Source organism: Schistocerca gregaria, chromosome 3 (assembly GCF_023897955.1).
Source record: "Schistocerca gregaria isolate iqSchGreg1 chromosome 3, iqSchGreg1.2, whole genome shotgun sequence".
Taxonomy (NCBI): domain Eukaryota; kingdom Metazoa; phylum Arthropoda; class Insecta; order Orthoptera; family Acrididae; genus Schistocerca; species Schistocerca gregaria.
Window position 1 is genome coordinate 127,585,326 of NC_064922.1, and position 18,987 is coordinate 127,604,312.

At 40.7% G+C, this 18,987-nt stretch overlaps 1 protein-coding gene across 2 annotated transcripts in view; it reads right to left on the minus strand.

The window, feature by feature from the left end:
- LOC126356264 (uncharacterized) overlaps positions 1-18,987 on the minus strand; it is a 241,031-nt gene that overhangs the window by 21,683 nt on the left and 200,361 nt on the right. For both annotated transcript variants that reach the window (XM_050007106.1, XM_050007105.1), the window contains one exon: positions 13,438-13,612. In XM_050007106.1, the coding sequence (XP_049863063.1) occupies positions 13,438-13,531 (94 nt within the window). In that variant the 5' untranslated portion in view covers positions 13,532-13,612. The remainder of the gene's footprint in view (positions 1-13,437; positions 13,613-18,987) is intronic.

The following is an 18,987-nucleotide window of genomic DNA, read 5'->3' on the forward strand; positions in this document are numbered from 1 at the left end:
TGAGGGAAGGATGGGGAAGGAAATCGGCCGTGCCCTTTCAAAGGAACCATCCCGGCATTTGCCTGAAGCGATTTAGGAAAATCACAGAAAACCTAAATCAGGATGGCCGGAAACGGAATTGAACCGTCGTCCTCCCGAATGCGAGTCCAGTGTGCTAACCACTGCGCCACCTGTCCTGTTTCAGAGGAAACCTCTCAGCCTGCAAGAGCTGGACAATCACAGAGGGTGGGATTATTGACAGTTGGGAGATCTAATGTTAGACACATTATGGGGCCCCTTAGGGACATGGCTGCCAAGAAGGGGAAGGAAGCCAATGAGCACTCCATGTGCATACCGGGTGGAGTCATTTCAGATAAGGAACGGGTCCTCCCAGAAGCCATGAGGAGCACAGGGCGCAGCCAACTGCAGGTGGTGGCCCACGTCGGTACTAATGATGTGTGTCACTTTGGATCAGAAGAGATTTGGTTTCGAGTGGCTAACAGAAGTGGTAAAGGCTGCTAGTCTTGCTTGGGAGATAAAAACAGAGCTGACCATTTGCAGCATAGTAGACAGTACCAATTGCAGACCTCCGGTACAGAGCCAAGTGGAGGGTCTGAATCAGAAGCTCAGACAGTTCTGAGACCATGTAGGCTCCAGATTCCTAAACTTGCACTAAAGGGTGGTTGGGTTTCAGGTTCCACTGAATAGGTCAGGAGTCCACAATATGCAGGAGGTGGCTACATGGGTAGCTGGGGCTGCGTGGTGTGGACTGGGTGGCTTTTTGGGTTAGAGGGTCTCAGGAAAACACAAAAAGGGCTTCCGTCAGAAAGGTTGCACGCCGAACACAGGAAGAACACCGATACAAGAACCATCAGTATAACAGTTGTAAATTGTTGTAGCTGTGTTGGGAAAGTACCAGAGCTCCAAGTGCTAATAGAAATCACTGGTGCTCAAATTGTTACAGGCACTGAAAGCTGTCTAAAACCAGAGGTAAGCTCAGCCGAAATTATTGTGAAGAACCTAACTGTCTTCCGAAAGGATAGGCTAAACATGGGTGGTGGTGCTAGGTTTGTTGCTGTTAGAAGTAGTTTATCTTGTCGCAAAATTGAAGTAGATAGTTCCTGTGAGTTAGTATGGGCAGAGGTCATTGCTGGCAACCAGAATAAAATAATAATTGGTTCCTTTTACTGACCTCCCTATTCAGATAACACAATTTCTGAAAGGTTCAAAGAAAACTTGACTTTGATTTCAAACACATACCCGACTTATATGATTACAGTTGGTGGTGACTTTAAATATATGTTGCTGAAAATAGATGTTTAATTCTGGAGATATGCATAAAACATCATCAGAAATTGTGCTAAACACATTCTCTGGATATTATTTTGAGCAGTTACTTCATGAGCCCAAGCAAATAGTAAACCGTTGTGAAGACACGCTTGACTTCTTAGCAACAAATAATCCTGAGTTAATAACTTGCATCAAAATGGATACAAGGATTAGTGAACACAGGGTTGTCATAGCGAGACTGAATATCGTAACCCCCAAATCCTCCAAAAACAAACAAAAAATATACATGTTCAAAAATGCAGATAATAATTCACTTGCCTTCCTCAGAGACAATCTCCACTGCTTCCAAATTAACAATATAAGTGTAGAACAGATGTGGCTTTAATTCAAAGAAATAGTATTGGCAGTAGTTGAGAGATTTATACCACATAAATTAACAATCGATGGAGCTGATGCTCCTTGGTACAAAAAACAGGTCAGAACACTGTTGCTAACAACAAAACCAACATGCCAAATTTAAATAGACGCAAAATTCCCAAGATTGGAGACCTTTTACAGAAGCCAAAAATTTAGCACAAACTTCAATGTGAGATGCTTACAATAGTTTCCACAATGAAACGTTGTCTCAAAACCTGGCAGAAAATCCAAAGAGATTCTGGTCTTATGTGAAGTATACTAGCAGCAAGACACAATCAATGGCTTCTCTGCATGATAGCAATGGAGATACTATCAAGGACAGTGCTGTCAAAGCAGAGTAACTTAACACAGCCTTCTGAAATGCCTTCACAAAATAAGACGAAGTAAACATTCCAGAATTCAAATCAAGAACAGCTGCCAACATAAATAACATAGAAGTAAACATCCTCAGAGTAGTGAAGCAACTTAAATCACCTTAATAAAAGCATGTCTCCTGGTCCACACTGTACACCAATTAGGTTCCTTTCAGAGTATGCCAATGCAATAGCTCCACACTTAACAATCATATACAACCATTTGCTCAATGAAAGATCTGTACCCAAAGACTGGAAAGTTGCACAGGTCACACCACTATTCAAGAAAGGTAGTAGGAGTAATCCACTAAACTACAGGCCCATATCATTAACACCAATATGCAGCTGGATTTAGGAACATATATTGTGTTCGAACATTATGAATTACCTTGAAGAAAACAGTTCATTGACGCACAGTCAACATGGATTTAGAAAACATCATTCTTGTGAAACACAACTAGCTCTTTACTCACATGAAGCGTTGAGTGCTATTGACAATGGATTTCAGACTTATTCCATATTTCTGGATTTTCAGGAGGCTTTTGGCATTGTACCACTCAAGAGGCTTGTAGTGGAATTGCGTGCTTATGGAATATCATCTCAGTTATGTGACTGGATTTGTGATTTCCTGTCAAAGAGGTCACATTTCGTAGTAACTGATGGAAAGTCATTGAGTGAAACAAAAGTGATTTCTGGTGTTTCCCAATGTAGTGTAATAGGTCCTTTGCTGTTAATTATCTATATAAACGATTTGGGAGACAATCTGAGCCGCAGTCTTAGGTTGTCTGCAGATGACCTGTCATTTATTGACTAATAAAGTCATTAGAAGATCAAAACAAGTTGCAAAATGATTTAGAAAAGATATCTATATGGTGTAAAAATTGGCAATTGACCCTAAATAATGAAAACCATGAGGTCATCCACATGAGTGCTAAAAGAAGTCTGTTAAGCTTCTGTTACATGATAAATCAGTCAATTCTAACAGCCATAAATTCAACTAAATATTTAGGAATTACAATTACGAACAACTTAAATTGGAAGGAACACATAAAAAATGTTGTGGGGAAGGCTAACCAAAGACAGTTTTATTGGTAGGACACTTAGAAAATGTAACAGATCTACTAAGAGACTGCCTACACTATTCTTGTCCGTCCTCTTTTAGAATACTGCTGCATGGTGTGGGACACTTACCAGATAGGATTGTTGGAGTACATCAAAAAAGAAGAGCAGTCACTGAAATGATACAAAATTTGGCGTGGACACCATTAAAACAAAAGCTTTCTTTTGTTCTGTCAGAATCTTCACACAAAATTCCAATCACCAACTTACTCCTCCGAATGTGAAAATATTTTGTTGAGACTGACCTAAATAGGGAGAAACGATCACCATGGTAAAATAAGGGAAATCAGAGCTCGTACAGGAAGATACAGGTGTTTGTTCTTCCTGCTTGCTATATGAGATTAGAATAATAGAGAATTGTGGAGGCCGTTCGATTTACCGTCTGCCAGGCACTTAAATGTGATTTGCAGGGTATACACGTAGATATAGGTAGTTCCCCACTCTCTCTACCACACTACATTACAAGAAGCAAGTACAGGGTGTTTCACAAAGTTATACCAGCCATTTCTGCAGCTCCCCTTGTGAATCACTGGCAAAAAAGTGGGCTGAGCTGTCAGGGGTCTATTTATTTTCCACAAAGATCATTAACATTATGTGGAATACAAATACAAATTACTAGTAATATTAGCACAAGAAACACATACGGACAGAATGTACATAGATCTCTGTACACTGTTTAATAATGGTAGTGGGGAAACTGATTCTTTGTCATTCTGTAAGGCAGTTGCAGTGTTCTTCTGGAAAATGCAACTTCCCCCACCATGAGTGCTGCTCACTCTTCAGTCTGCAGGCAAACTATACCTCCTCAGCATTTGCTGTCCAGTTATCTTACATGAGCAGACAAAATAACTTCACCATGTTTGTGTTTATATAATGCATTATTTTCAGTTTATTAAGAGGTTATGTATTTGCAGTTGTGAAATGAGATATTATGTAAAAAGTCTCAACAGCTGCAGCAGTAAACTGTCTACCATACTTAGCCCCTCTCCCAAGACTAGCACACTGTGTGTATGTATTTGACAACGTTGATTTCATTGTCTACACTATCGATAGCTGAAATACTTTTCACAGCTTCAGAGATATCAGACTCATCATCCCAGCATCAGCTGTTCTGACATCTGAAGTGACCCAAGGCTTAAATTTGCTCCTTCTGCAACAGGTCACCAAGGTGTTATGGAACTTCAGATATTTCAACATAACTCAAGCAATGCATTACGGCAGATTATTGTTCTAGACTTTAATATGATCAGCTCACACTATAAGTGCCAGCAATTTCGGAATGGAAGATATTAATGCAATTAACTTGTAACTCAACTAATGGTGAGAGAAGTGTAATATACTTGTTCATCATGTCTACAACACAGTTTACAATGCACTGTCAATGATAGCAGTAATGTGTCACATTTATCAATCCAATTCCTTTCCCACCAACATTACGCATGCCACTAACAACACCATGTTTACAAATTATACAGTTCTCAGCCATTTTACATAAAAGATCAGCTGAAACTGCAAATAAGGTCTCAGTTAACAAATTGTAAATAACACTTTTATGTAAATACAAGCTCTGTGAAGTTATTTTGTCTTCTCACATAAGGGAAACAGAGAGGAATTGCTGAGGGGTATAGAGTGTCTGTAGACCAAGAAGCGAACAGGGCCCATGGTGGGGGAGGTGTCTTGCTTAGAAAAACACTACAGCTGCCACACAGGATGACTAAGAATCAGTTTTCCCATCTAGCAGCGTAGAACAATGTGCAGAGAGTTATGTCAATACCGTCCATATGCGTTTCTGGCTTTAGTATTAGTAGTAACTCATATCTGTATTCTATACAATGTTAATGCACTTTCTGGAAAATAAACAGCCCTCGGGCATGTATGCACACTGTATCACCAGTGATTCACAAGATGCACTGTGGAAGAAATGGTGTAACTTTGTAATACTATGCAGTTGCTTCTTGTTACATAGGGGGTAGAAACATTGGGGACTTGACTGCTTGCTCTTCAGTTTGCAGACCTGGAAAACAGCGAAGTGCATCACCTCAATCTGCCAAACTGCCTTCCCTCCTGCTTCTGCTCTCCACCCCAAATCCTCTGTCCCCTGTTACACCCACAGAATACAGTTTATCCCTGGATATAGCTCTACTGAAGTTAGATGTAGTACACTAATTTAATATCTATTATTAACACACTTCATTTAATAGCAGACATCAATTTCATACAATTAAAATACTATTTTTAATATCTGTGATATTTTCATGCCCTCCAGCATAGAAACTATTAGTCACAGTGTACATCACATACACGATGGCAACATGAAGGGGGGGGGGGGGGGGGGAGTGGCCCCCTCTCAGCTTCTGGGAAAGGAAAAAAATTATAATGTAGCCTCCCCCCAAACACAGTGCAGTCAGGTACTTTTCTTCCAAGAAAATGATTTAAAAGTCAGTATTATGCAGCTTTATAACAGAATCAGAACTGAGGTATTATTATGGTTAGTTAAAAGTCACCATTCACCTTTGAAATTATTAAAGATACTCCACACTCCCACACCTTGACACCCCCCCCCCCTCCCCACACACACACACACACACACACACACACACACACCACACACACTCAAAGTATCATATGGGTGCTCTTGTCCTAGAGAGAAAATGAATATCTGATATTTTTGTACGAAATTTAATGTAGGTTTGTTTTGTACATGGAAACATTTTCACTATAAGCTGCAGTTTTCGAGTTATTCAAGAAAAACCTAAAAAAGTGACCTTTAAACATTATAACACCCCCTCACTCACACCCCACTGGTCATTCCCCCCTACCACTGTACAAAAATTTGTGACTACGCAACTTTTTTTACTTATTCGAACTGTTTCGGTATTCATTGGCTGAGCCAACAGTGAAAAACTGGTGAGTGTGTCCTGTGTTAAGGGAGGTGTCACTGCAATGAGTCACAATGGTTTACATCGTGCTAAAGAAAGCACATCAACATAAGCCATCACTATATTTATGAGTTAATTATTGCGGGAAAGTTTAACATCAAGTTGGTCAGTACCGACAAGTTAAAAGCTAGTTTTTTGATAAAGCCACTGCCAAAGGTTAGGCAGCTGTGGTGTTGCCAAGCCATGGGAGTTTCAGAATTTACAAACTAACATCTCTAGAACCTGTAGGGGTGTTGGGAACAATTACATTTTTTCTTTTGCTGGTGCCTTGTAAAGTATTTTATTGTTTTTTCATCTTTGTTCTGTTTTGCAAATATATATTAGAATAAACATTTTCAGTAATCTGTGTTCCAGGCTGTACTGTGTAAATGAATGTCATTCATTAAAGTCACCTTCGTAATCTCTGACTGATGTCAGTATTCAATAAGCGGAATGTGCGCTTATTTGAAACTTTCTGGCAGAATGAAACTGTATGTTGGACTGGGACTCGAGTCTGGTACCTTTGAATCTCACAGGCAGGTGTTCTACTGACTGAGTCATCCAAGCACGAATCATGGACCACCCTCACAAATTTACTTCCACCAGTACTTTGCCTCCCTTTCCAACTTAACAGAAGTTCTTCTGTGCATATCCAGTGGGCCTAGGACTCCTATAGGGAAGGATATCACAGAAACATGGCTTAGCCACAGCCTCAAGGATTGTTTCTGGAATGAATTTTCACTCTGCAATGCAGTGTGCACTGAGTTGATATTTCTTGGCAGATTAAAACAGTGTGCTAGTATGGCTGCTTAAAAAAAATAATAAATAAAAAAAACCTGCAGTCTGAACTTTATGTCAACACAATGGCTGAGGCTTCTAAGGGCATAGGTGAGAGATGCTTCTAAGAGCATAGGGCACACCAACTTTATGTCAACACAATGGGTGAGGCTTCTAAGGGCATAGGGGAGAGATGCTTCTAAAAGCATAGGGCACACCATACTCAACTTAGATTCTTGATTATATTCTTTGCATGTTGACTTCACTGTTACTTTATCTAGCTGGGCCCAAAGAAATTTTGCACTCTGTCTTCATTCAGTATATGGCTATTAATGCTAGCTTCTGGTGCCAAATGGTCATTATTGTTTGTTTGAAGATAGTCTTTGAGAGATTAAGGCTTAAAATATTGTGAACTGTTACATATAATAGACAACAGTGTTCACTAGCTTTCAAGCTCTGGCCCTTTTCAGTTGCCTGGGCTGATGGGTGTGGAAAGGGGATAGGGAAAGATGCATGAGGCAAGTTGGTAGTAGGGTGGTGCAAGACAGGATCAGGAAAGACAGATAGCTCTGTAGCGGGCGGCACAAGGTGAAAGAAGTCCTGAGGCAGTAGAGCATATAAGAAATATAGAGTGAGGGAAAGGAGGGGTGAAGAGAGGGAAATGGAGAGAGAGGGGAGGGGGGGGGGGTGGCACGGATGGGAGAGAGAAGGGGAGAGAAATACACTCCTGGAAATTGAAATAAGAACACTGTGAATTCATTGTCCCAGGAAGGGGAAACTTTATTGACACATTCCTGGGGTCAGATACATCACATGATCACACTGACAGAACCACAGGCACATAGACACAGGCAACAGAGCATGCACAATGTCGGCACTAGTACAGTGTATATTCACCTTTCGCAGCAATGCAGGCTGCTTTTCTCCCATGGAGACGATCGTAGAGATGCTGGATGTAGTCCTGTGGAACGGCTTGCCATGCCATTTCCACCTGGCGCCTCAGTTGGACCAGCGTTCGTGCTGCACGTGCAGACCACGTGAGACAACGCTTCATCCAGTCCCAAACATGCTCATTGGGGGACAGATCCGGAGATCTTGCTGACCAGAGTAGTTGACTTACACCTTCTAGAGCACGTTGGGTGGCACGGGATACATGCGGACGTGCATTGTCCTGTTGGAACAGCAAGTTCCCTTGCTGGTCTAGGAATGGTAGAACGATGGGTTCGATGACGGTTTGGATGTATGGTGCACTATTCAGTGTCCCCTCAATGATCACCAGAGGTGTACGGCCAGTGTAGGAGATCGCTCCCCACACCATGATGCCGGGTGTTGGCCCTGTGTGCCTCGGTCGTATGCAGTCCTGATTGTGGCGCTCACCTGAACGGCGCCAAACACGCATACGACCATCATTGGCACCAAGGCAAAAGCGACTCTCATCGCTGAAGACGACACGTCTCCATTCGTCCCTCCATTCATGCCTGTCGCGACACCACTGGAGGCGGGCTGCACGATGTTGGGGCTTGAGCGGAAGACGGCCTAACGGTGTGAGGGACCGTAGCCTAGCTTCATGGAGACGGTTGTGAATGGTCCTCGCGGATACCCCAGGAGCAACAGTGTCCCTAATTTGCTGGGAAGTGGCGGTGCGGTCCCCTACGACACTTCGTAGGATCCTACGGTCTTGGCGTGCATCCGTGCGTCGCTGCGGTCCGGTCCCACGTCGACGGGCACGTGCACCTTCCGCCGACCACTGGCGACAACATCGATGTACTGTGGAGACCTCACGCCCCACGTGTTGAGCAATTCGGCGGTACGTCCACCCGGCCTCCCGCATGCCCACTATACGCCCTCGCTCAAAGTCCGTCAACTGCACATACGGTTCACGTCCACGCTGTCGCGGCATGCTACCAGTGTTAAAGACTGCGATGGAGCTCCGTATGCCACGGCAAACTGGCTGACAATGACGGCGGCGGTGCACAAATGCTGCGCAGCTAGCGCCATTCGACGGCCAACACCGTGGTTCCTGGTGTGTCCGCTGTGCCGTGCGTGTGATCATTGCTTGTACAGCCCTCTCGCAGTGTCCGGAGCAAGTATGGTGGGTCTGACACACCGGTGTCGATGTGTTCTTTTTTCCGTTTCCAGGAGTGTAGAAACAGAGAAGGGGAGCAGGAGAAAGAGAAAGGAGGGAGAGAGAGAGGGGGGGGGGGGAGGGAGGGGGAGGAGGGAGGGGGAGGAGGGAGGGAGGGAGGGAGAAGTGCTGCCTGACTTAACTGTAAACCTGTCACACATGTTTATCTATTATCACAATGTATGATCACACATTTTTACTTGCATTGAGCATATTTATTTACAAGAGTGCTTGCTACTTCTTTCTTCTATAAAAACATTTTATGATCTTTCTTCTGACTTCTGCATATCTCAAATAAATGGAAAACCCAGAATGGAATAATGACAAGTGTTATGAAAAGGATAGTTTCTACTCACCATACAGTCTGCTGAGTCACAGATAGGCACAAGAAACAGATGTCAAACAAAGCTTTCAGCCAAACAGGTCTTCATCAGAGTTACACAACACACACACACACACACACACACACACACACACACACACACACACACACACACATGCAATAGCAACTAACACTCACATTACCACGCACTCAATCTGGCCTGGGCAGCCAGAGTCTGTGATCATGTGTGTGTGTGTGTGTGTGTGTGTGTGTGTGTGTGTGTGTGTGCGTGTGTGTTGTCTAATTCTGATGAAGGCCCAGCTTTCTTTGACAGTCTTTTTGTTGTGGCTATCTGCTACTCAGCATCTCCACTATATGAGTAGCGACTATTCTTTACATAATATTGTCATTATTCCTATATAGCTCACTGTATATAATATACCATTTACTTCCATTATATCACTTCAGCTATAAGTTCTTATCATTTTATTTTTAACCTTTTTAAACTATTTGTTCAGTCACTCCTTTTATTTCCAGGCTAACCGACCATGAATCTCTGCTTAGTCTACCTCTGCCATTTTTGAAAACTCTCTTTTGCCCTATCAAAATTAAACACACATCTTCTTTCTGAAATCTTGCCTAGCACATGACATTCCATCTAATGCATTTACCATTAAAATAGACATCCCTGGCTGTCACTCACCCTACTGCAGGAACCTTTATTTTTTTCAAATTCCTTCCATCTGTCATCCTCACCGGTCTGGTCCTTTGTAATCAAACAGTGAAAGCTCAAACCATGCTTAACAGCCTCTGCTCCTTTTGCAAAATCCTTTTACTCTGATTACAACTTCTTGAGTAGTATCACTGCAACAGAAACACTTGCACTTGCATTTAAACAGCTGGAACAGTATTTCCAGCGTCATCTGAGGTAGCTGTCCCAGTTACTTCTGTTTTATGCCAGCATTCAATTGACTCTGGGCAATAAACAGCCTGTCACTATGATCCAATGACCCCTCCTCTCAATCAACCCCTCCTAACTTATCAACCACACCTATCTAACTTACTCTGCCTTCCACATCCGCAAGAACTTCTTCCAGCCTCCATAAAACACATGGCACCGGAACACCCATCCTTTAACAGAGAAGTCTGACTCCTGCAGAAGACTGGGTACTTTCTAAAGGCACCACCCTTTGTACAAAACTAACTTCAACCATGCTAGGATTGTACAGGACACTTTTTCCTTTGCTCATTCTCTGCAACTGAAACATTTCTTCACCATGCACTTCACTGACAACAGCCAATCAATATCCTACACAATACCTTGCTTAAAACAGTCCAACCTCCCTCCAACCATGATCCTCCTCCTCTTTTGACTAGTGATTCCCTGATAATCTTACAAGAATCCCTCATTTCTAACCCGTCCTCACCTTCCTCTCCTAACTCACTCCCTAGTAAGCCCAACATCACTCCTATGGAACACACTGCTAACCAATATCCAGAAACCAATTCAAATGTTATCATTCTTCCATAGACAAAGGCTCCACCATGGTGGTCTTGAATGATAGTGACTTTGTGGCTGAGGATCCCTGCCAACTTTCCAACATCTCTGCATATAAACTTTACAACCATGATCCCATCTCAGAAGTCCAATATGACCCCCAGCACTTCCTCAAGGCCACAGACCCATTGCAGAACCCGACAGCTAAATCCATTTCCCTCTTCACATCAGCTGCTCCTCCCCACACTCGCACCTCTTACCTACTCCCAAAACTGCACAAACCCAAAACCCACAGGTCTTCCTGCTAGTCATTCTGTTATGGCTGGTTACAATGCCGTCACAGAATGAACCACTGCCTTTGTTAACTAACACCTCCAAACTATTGTCCATAAACTCCCATCCTACATTAAAGACACCACTCAGTTCCTTCACTGCCTTTTCACAGTTCCCACCTCACTATCACCAGACTCCTTGTAGGTCACTGTCGATGTGATGTCCTTGTACATCAACATCCCCCATGTCCATGATCCTGTGTTCATGGAATATTTCCTTTCCCAGCATCCTCGTGATATCAAACCCACAATCTCTTTCCTAATCCTCCTGGCAAACCACATCCTGACCCACAATTATTTCACTTTTGAAAGCCAGATACACATGCAAATCCTTGATACTACCATGGGTACTTGCATGGCACCGCCATAGGCCACCTTATTTTTGGGCCATCTGGAGGAACGCTTCCTATTTAGTTAACAACTAAAATACCTTGTCTGGTTCAGATTCATTGATAACATTTTTGTGATCTGAACTCACAGCAGGGACAACCTTTACTCTTTCCTCCATAGCTCAAAGCCTATTCCCAAATCTGGTCCTTCTTAACTCAACAAGCCACTTTCCTAGATGTTGATCTCCACCTCTCTTAGATAGGTCCATAAATACATTTGTTCATATCAAGTGTGCCACCCACCAACAATATCTCCACTTTGACAGCTATCACCCATTTCATGTCAAAAAGTCTCTTCTCCACATTTTTCCCATCCCTGGATGTTGCATCTGCAGTGGAAATCAGGAGCTGTTGAAATATAGTGATAACCTTACCAGAGCTTTTCTTGACAGACAATATCCTATCAAGTTCATTGATAAACAGATCACACACATCACCTTCTCCTCTGACAACAGTAAACCTGGTTATCAGCCATTGACCAGCATTCCTCTGGTCACCCAGTATCATCCTGGCCTTTAAAATCTTGACCACATCCTTCACCAGGCTTCAGCTATCCTAACCATGCCTTGAGATGAGAGATATCCTACCCAAAATCCTACCCATATCACCCAAAGTAGTGTTCTGCCACCCACCCAACTGACAGAATGCCACTGTTCATCCCCATTCCAGTTCTGCTCCCAATCCTGCACCACATGAGTCATTCTCTTGTGGACAATCCAGCTGCAAGACCTATTGACTCAGGACTCTTGATTAGCATATTTGTGTCAGCAGCAAACATTACAGTTTTTGAACTCCCCTTTAAAGTCATTGGAAAATTATTTATTTAGGTTAGAAAAAAGAGTGGTCCCAGTGTCCATTCCTGTGGCAACCAACTCATGCATCTCCCATACTGAGGTTATTTTAATGTGTAAGATACCACAGCCTGTTAATGAGACCCTCTGCTTTGTGTTATGGACATCAGATTCCATCCATGCAAGAAGGATACCATTAACACGATAAGAGTTTAGTTTACTAAGTAGTATTTTGTGAGCCACACAATTAAATGCTTCAGTCAGGTCACATAAAATACCACCAGGATAATCTTTCTTGTTTAGCTCTCTTACCATTACATCTGTGAGGCAGTTGGGGTAGGGAGGGAGGGGGGGAATTGGTGATATTGTATTGACTTACACAGGTAAGACGTCTGTACAGATCATGCTTGTACTTTCCCTAAGATTAAAATAAAAAAATAAAAGTACTCTTCCATACTGACAATCAACATTGATATAAAGTAAATAATAATTCATAATAAATACAGTGAGGTGTGTATAAGATAAAATGTGGAACTTGTGGAAAATTTTACATACGCCAAATGATCAGATCTTTTGATGTCTGTTTTAGAGAATATTATAACATAGGTAATAATAAAACAGCTTTTGGTCCTTATTTTAAAAAAATGAAGATTGGACACATAGGCCAAAATCTTGGTATCTGTATTTATGTTCCTAAAGGATGAGATATGGACACATGTGAAGAACTAATTTTTTACTAGTTTTCACTGTGAGAAGGCTTTCTATCACAATCAGTTTTTCATTGTGAATATTCCCAATCTTATATCTGCAGCTTGAGAGTTAACATGTGTATACTGATACATAGTCAACTGTAGCCTTCAGTTCCAACAATCAGCACACAAATGTGCGGACACTGTCAGCGCCTCTCCAGGCCTGTTCCACTGATAAGTTGCTGTGTTATGTATTCGTGTATGTGTAATTGTGTATTGACATTAACTTGATTTGTAAATTGGTTTCCTATAATTTTGCTGTGCCCCTTTCTGTAAAGTTTGGATGGTAGGAGATGAGGTACTAATTTTGCACTGTGTACAGACAGCATTGTTTTTGTATTTTGATTCATTAAAATGTCTCTTCAGTGTTTGACTTGCCTTTGATACATAACTCCAGGCATATTTCCACATTCACAAACTCTGGTATAATGCTAGTTGCATTAGCTATGAATGGGAGGTATGACATCAACATCACCGATCGGCAGGAGATCTCCCGTACCTTGTACAGCAATTTCCAAATCACTGTTTCATTTGTGTGACCAGTAGGTGCTTCCTGTAAATTATAATCATGAATTGTATTCAAGTGGCAAAAAAAGACTATCAGACATATAGCAGCACTTACCCCAAGAGACTTTTATAAAGATTGCTTCAAAGAGCTCAATATTATGGCAGTCTCTAGCCTCTACATGTACAGTTGCCTTCTCAGGGTTAAAGAGAATTTAAATAATTTTAACCTTAGGAAGTCCATACATGACTACAACACAAGAAATGGACAATCAATTGATAGGCTACAGTAGGTAGCTAGAGTTCAAAACAGCCACAAATATCTAGCCTACAGATTCTTCAACAGACTCCCAAAAGCTGCCCATTCTGTCCCCTGTAGTACATTTAGGATTGTTCTAGCAGAGTGGTTATGAAGAAAGCAGTAAGAGTGTGAGGAATCAGATTTAAGTGTCATAAGGTTTTGACTACTGTCATACTAACTTCTAATAAATCACTGGTTAAAAGGTTACTCCGTATATAATTTTCACATTATATGTAACAATATGTCACTGATGAAAATATCATGAAAGTTTTATGTACCTCATGTCTCTTAGCTTCATATGTAAATATTTTCACCAACAACATGTAAAATGTTCAAAGGTGATAAATTCTAATTTCTAAATTGGAATGTAGCACAGCATCACACCTTAAACCTGATTACACAACAGAATAAAATTGTATGGCACATAGCAGTTTCCCCCACTAACTTTACCAAAATAGCTTAGTAAAAAGATGTTTGAAGAACTGTATTAATTTACCTCTGTTGTTGTATACTACGCAACATCACAAAGTGTTTGAATGAAAGAGGGTTTCAAATTGGATACAAAAGAATCATAGAAAAGACTAACGTCTGTTAAACTCTATAAAGGGAGTAGCTAGCCTATTTTTCATGACAGAATTAAAAACAAAGCAAAATTGTTTTAAAGGGAGGCAACAAAATAACTATGAAGAATTTAGCATACGAATATATACCCACTACAAAGAGAAAATGCAGAAAGATGTTAAATATGTTGGTCCCATCCAGAATCAGTTTTATGGCAGGTTGACTATTTCTACTCATTCAGTTACCACTCTTGTCATGCTCCATGGTTCCACCACAAAGGTAAATCTTTGCAGATGTAAAATGAGTCTAATAATTTGAGGACAGAGGGAAGCAGCTTTCAAATGCTACACTAAACACTAATTAGCTTGAATTATGTGGAAATGCTATTGTTTTAAAAAGTAAGCTGCTTTTTAATTACATAATTATGGAAATGCATGTAGGCACCTAATAGAGCAATTAAAGATAGCAACTTCTCTTATAATATCAAAAAGTTTCTTAAGAAACAGTGATTCTCTATCATAAGCACAAACTACAGACTAAGAGAGCAAACATTAATAAAAAAGAAAAACTACATGTCTGTCTGAACCACAATACTTGAAGCCTTTGATAGCTACCATAACACCTTACTGCTGGACTTATCACATACTCTAAGACGCTCTAACCACACACTAAAAATATAGGTGGCAAAAAAATTAGAGTCCAGACACTTGTTGACAATAAATGAAGTATAAGAGACAATGGCAAAACAGAATCCAGAATGTTAATTGCTGCCTTCAAGTGTTACTCCAAAATATAAAAAATAGGGATATTTGTTACCAATTAATTTTAAAACACCTACACAGAAGAAATCTTTCTTAGAAACTATTGTGAAACAGTAATAGAAAAAAATGGTACAACTGACTGCCAGCAAATGTAATTGCTGCAATTCACGGACCTGCAGAAGAGATATACTGGTGACCAGAAATATTACACGTATTTAAGCATTAAGAACAGGAGTTCATGTGGTGTAACATATAACGAAGGTGAAGACAAGATGAAAATTTTCCTGTTGCCACTTGGTAGGTGTAATTAATTTCTGTTATAATTTGACTGGATAACATTTAAACTGTTCAAAACACAAGGAACTGTAAACACAGTTCTTGGAACTGCAAATACAGCAACTCAACTCACATGTAACATATTATTACGTAAAAGAACACATGAAAATTAAGATAATTTTCTGAAACACATTGAGTTTTAAAAACTGTGACTGATAACAGTAATTGTTTTTATCTTAAACTCAAAACTCATAAAAGGAGCACACTAATATCCAACATGGAAGATGTGTGTTTGAGATGAGAACTGCAAGATTTGTTTCCATTCTAGTTTTAGTTTTATACACTAACCATAATTTTGTGTTATTTTTGTAACTGTTTTGATTCTATCGTGGCTGTGCCCTCTTGTAATGTTTTGTGGTTCCTGACTGGATGAGGAAAGAGTGGCCGGTTTCCTCACACTACAACACAAAATGCGCACGTAATTAAAATACACTTTATTACAGAAACCAATTGAGTGCTTAACTTCAGTGATGTCCAATCTGAAGTTGTGTGGTTAACAGCAATCAAGTAACATGTACTAATTCTTTAATCTTGTCCGTGACCATATCACAACTGTATACAATTGACTAACATTCCCTCACAGCTAGCTAAGGTGCGAGGCGATGACTATCACTTTAGAAGACTGGAGCACAGTGTGACATACTGAGGTGCAATGCGAACTGAGTCCCGATGCCACATGCTGAGGTACTGAGATGAGAGACTGAGGTACCTTGGTCTGCGGCAGTGGCTTATATGTACGCTGCCCAGGGGGCATTATCAGCGCAAGGCTGGGGGCGATCTTGGTTTTCTTTTGTCATATGTGCATTTAATTCAGAGCCTGCTATACAATGTTTCCTAGTGCTGCCCAGTGTCCTGGTGAAGGAGTAGCCAGCACAGTTTCAACAGTGTCTTTATCAGCTTTATGTACACATAGAGAAGGCAGCACCTCATAACATTCTTTTGCACATTCCTTTATAATACTTGACTTTGTAATGCATGTATGTTAGTGACTTACAGAAACTGCACACAACACATAGAACTGATGGCTTGCTCTGTAGCTACAATTGGTATCATGTTCACTTTTATATTTATCATGTGTGATTGTTTCAGATCAAACTTAACATGCAATTTATTTGTTTTAACACACCAGCACCTGAAAATTTTGAAATTTGAATGAATCCAGTAATCATTATGAAGACAAGTGTGACAATAGACAACAGTAAAAATATAAGAACAAAACTATCACTTTCACGTTTTTCGTCTCTCTACTTCTTGTTACCATCAGTTGGCCACTCTGAAATACAGAATTCACTTACTGACCTCTTGTCAATCAAAGACATTAAAGCATTTATAACCTACATGATAGGGTAAACTTTGTCAGGTCACCATTTATTCGTATCTACATAACTCCAACTTCTATTGATTTCTTTTGTGGGTTGTGTTTCCCACTGATTGCCCTCTGCTCTCAAAACACGGTTGTACTTATTATTCCACATATCAAACAGTAGTTGGTGCAGCTACCTCCTACTTTCTGACATGATTGTAGCTGAAAAGGTCATACTTTGTAAACCCCAAACCAATACAGATTTCCAGTCACTACAAGCAAAAGAATTTTTCGTATTGTTTTCTGGTAGACCAAGTTGTTGTGCATACTGGCTGCATAGCCCCTGAACAACCAGTTGTGTGGATGCTGGCAAGATCAGTTCTCATGACACCCTCAGTTGCTCACCATAAGTCAATTGTGCTAGTGAGTATCAAATATTTTCCTTCGCTATCATTCTCAACCCACACAGAAACAGCGCTAATGCTTCTGACCATGATGATGAACAGCACATTAGGGCTGTCTTGACCATATTGTGAAACCACTCTACCATTAAATTGCTGGCTGCTTGGTAGCTTATAGTGCAGATGTGATTGCAGCTGCCCAGTAGGAGAAATTCATTGAAAAGTTCGCTTTCAAATTGTTTTCTGAGACCTGGGGTTATGTGTCACAGAATGCCAAACCTGGGGAACCAAGTCTGCAGCAACGCCCTCGCATTGCTCAAACAGTCAATAAATATAACAACATAACAAGCAACCAACTGCATAAAAGAAATTTAATTTCTATGCTCCGGCACTTGCTGCCCTTCTTCAGAAGGCTATATCCATCACATTATTCTTGAGTGTCAACAACAAGATGCATACAGCAAAATGCCAGGGTCGTGTGGGTCACACTGCCTGAATTTTGTACAGAAACTATGAACAACATGACAATGGCATATTGCTGTATGCATCTTATTGTTCACTGTTGCAAAAAAAACAATAGATATAACCTTCTGAAAAATGGCACTAAGTGCCCCAAACTGATAAAGAAATTCATTTTTTTTATGCAGCTGGCTGCTTATTATTTCACTTTGTATGACTATAGATGCCGAGAGTGGAAAAAATACTGAACAATCAATCACTAATAAATTTTATCATTGAAATGACTGGCCATTCTTGGTTACACAGTATTCCAGCAACCTGTTGCTAATTCAGCATTACCAAACTAACTAGCAGCCATGTAGCCATAAAGATCTTTGTCATTTGAAATGCATGCTTTTAGAATGTTTTGTGCAATGATTGTGGGTGTTAGTGTCAGTCTGCAATCACATCACAGGAGCTGTGTAATCTTTACGTTATGCTTAAACCTGTTATGAATGTTTCACAAGCCATTTTATAATGAATGAAGTTTATTAAAGCCTACGTGCAGGCACAGCTGCATATATTATTGACAAGATGACTAATTTATCTATGTGACCATCTTCAGATCTTTCATCATCAATAAGTGATCTATTATAGAATGAGCACAAAACTGACTTAATGATAAAGCAACGTCATGCTCCTACTTCATACATTTAGGGAAACTTGAGCTTTACCTCTCATCCACAATAAAATTGATCAATTATTCACTTATGACTGTATTATGCTTGCACAGGATAAAACAAATAACCTTGGATAAACAACAGTAAATAACAACAGTCATTGTGCCAACTGCAGCAAAAATACTTTTTATAGTCTATGGTGGTTTCATTGCAGCAAAGTTTTGGTTTTTCTACATCAGCCCCGCCCTTTTTCGAAACCAGGTCCACCTGGTATGTGAGGGAACTCGCACTTGATCTGCCTGCTGGTCTTCAACAAAATGTCTGGTGCAGGAAAGGATATTCCCTCTTCTGAAATCTTCTACTGGTGCCAACAGATTGGCCTGCTCCCTGGAGTGCAATGTTGGAGTGGAGAAGGGAGCATACCTTCATCAGTGTATGCACGCCTGAGTCACTTTATTGAGACTGTCTCCTGTTTACTGACCTTTTCTATGTTCAGAGTGTTCCTCCCCCTTGTGATAATTACTCTGTATGGCCCTGAGTACATTGAAATGAAGGGAGGATGCACAGTATCACTCCTGAACCACACATGAGACATGTTAGGATTCTATGAACAAACACCCACCATTCTCCACGTCTGACAGTA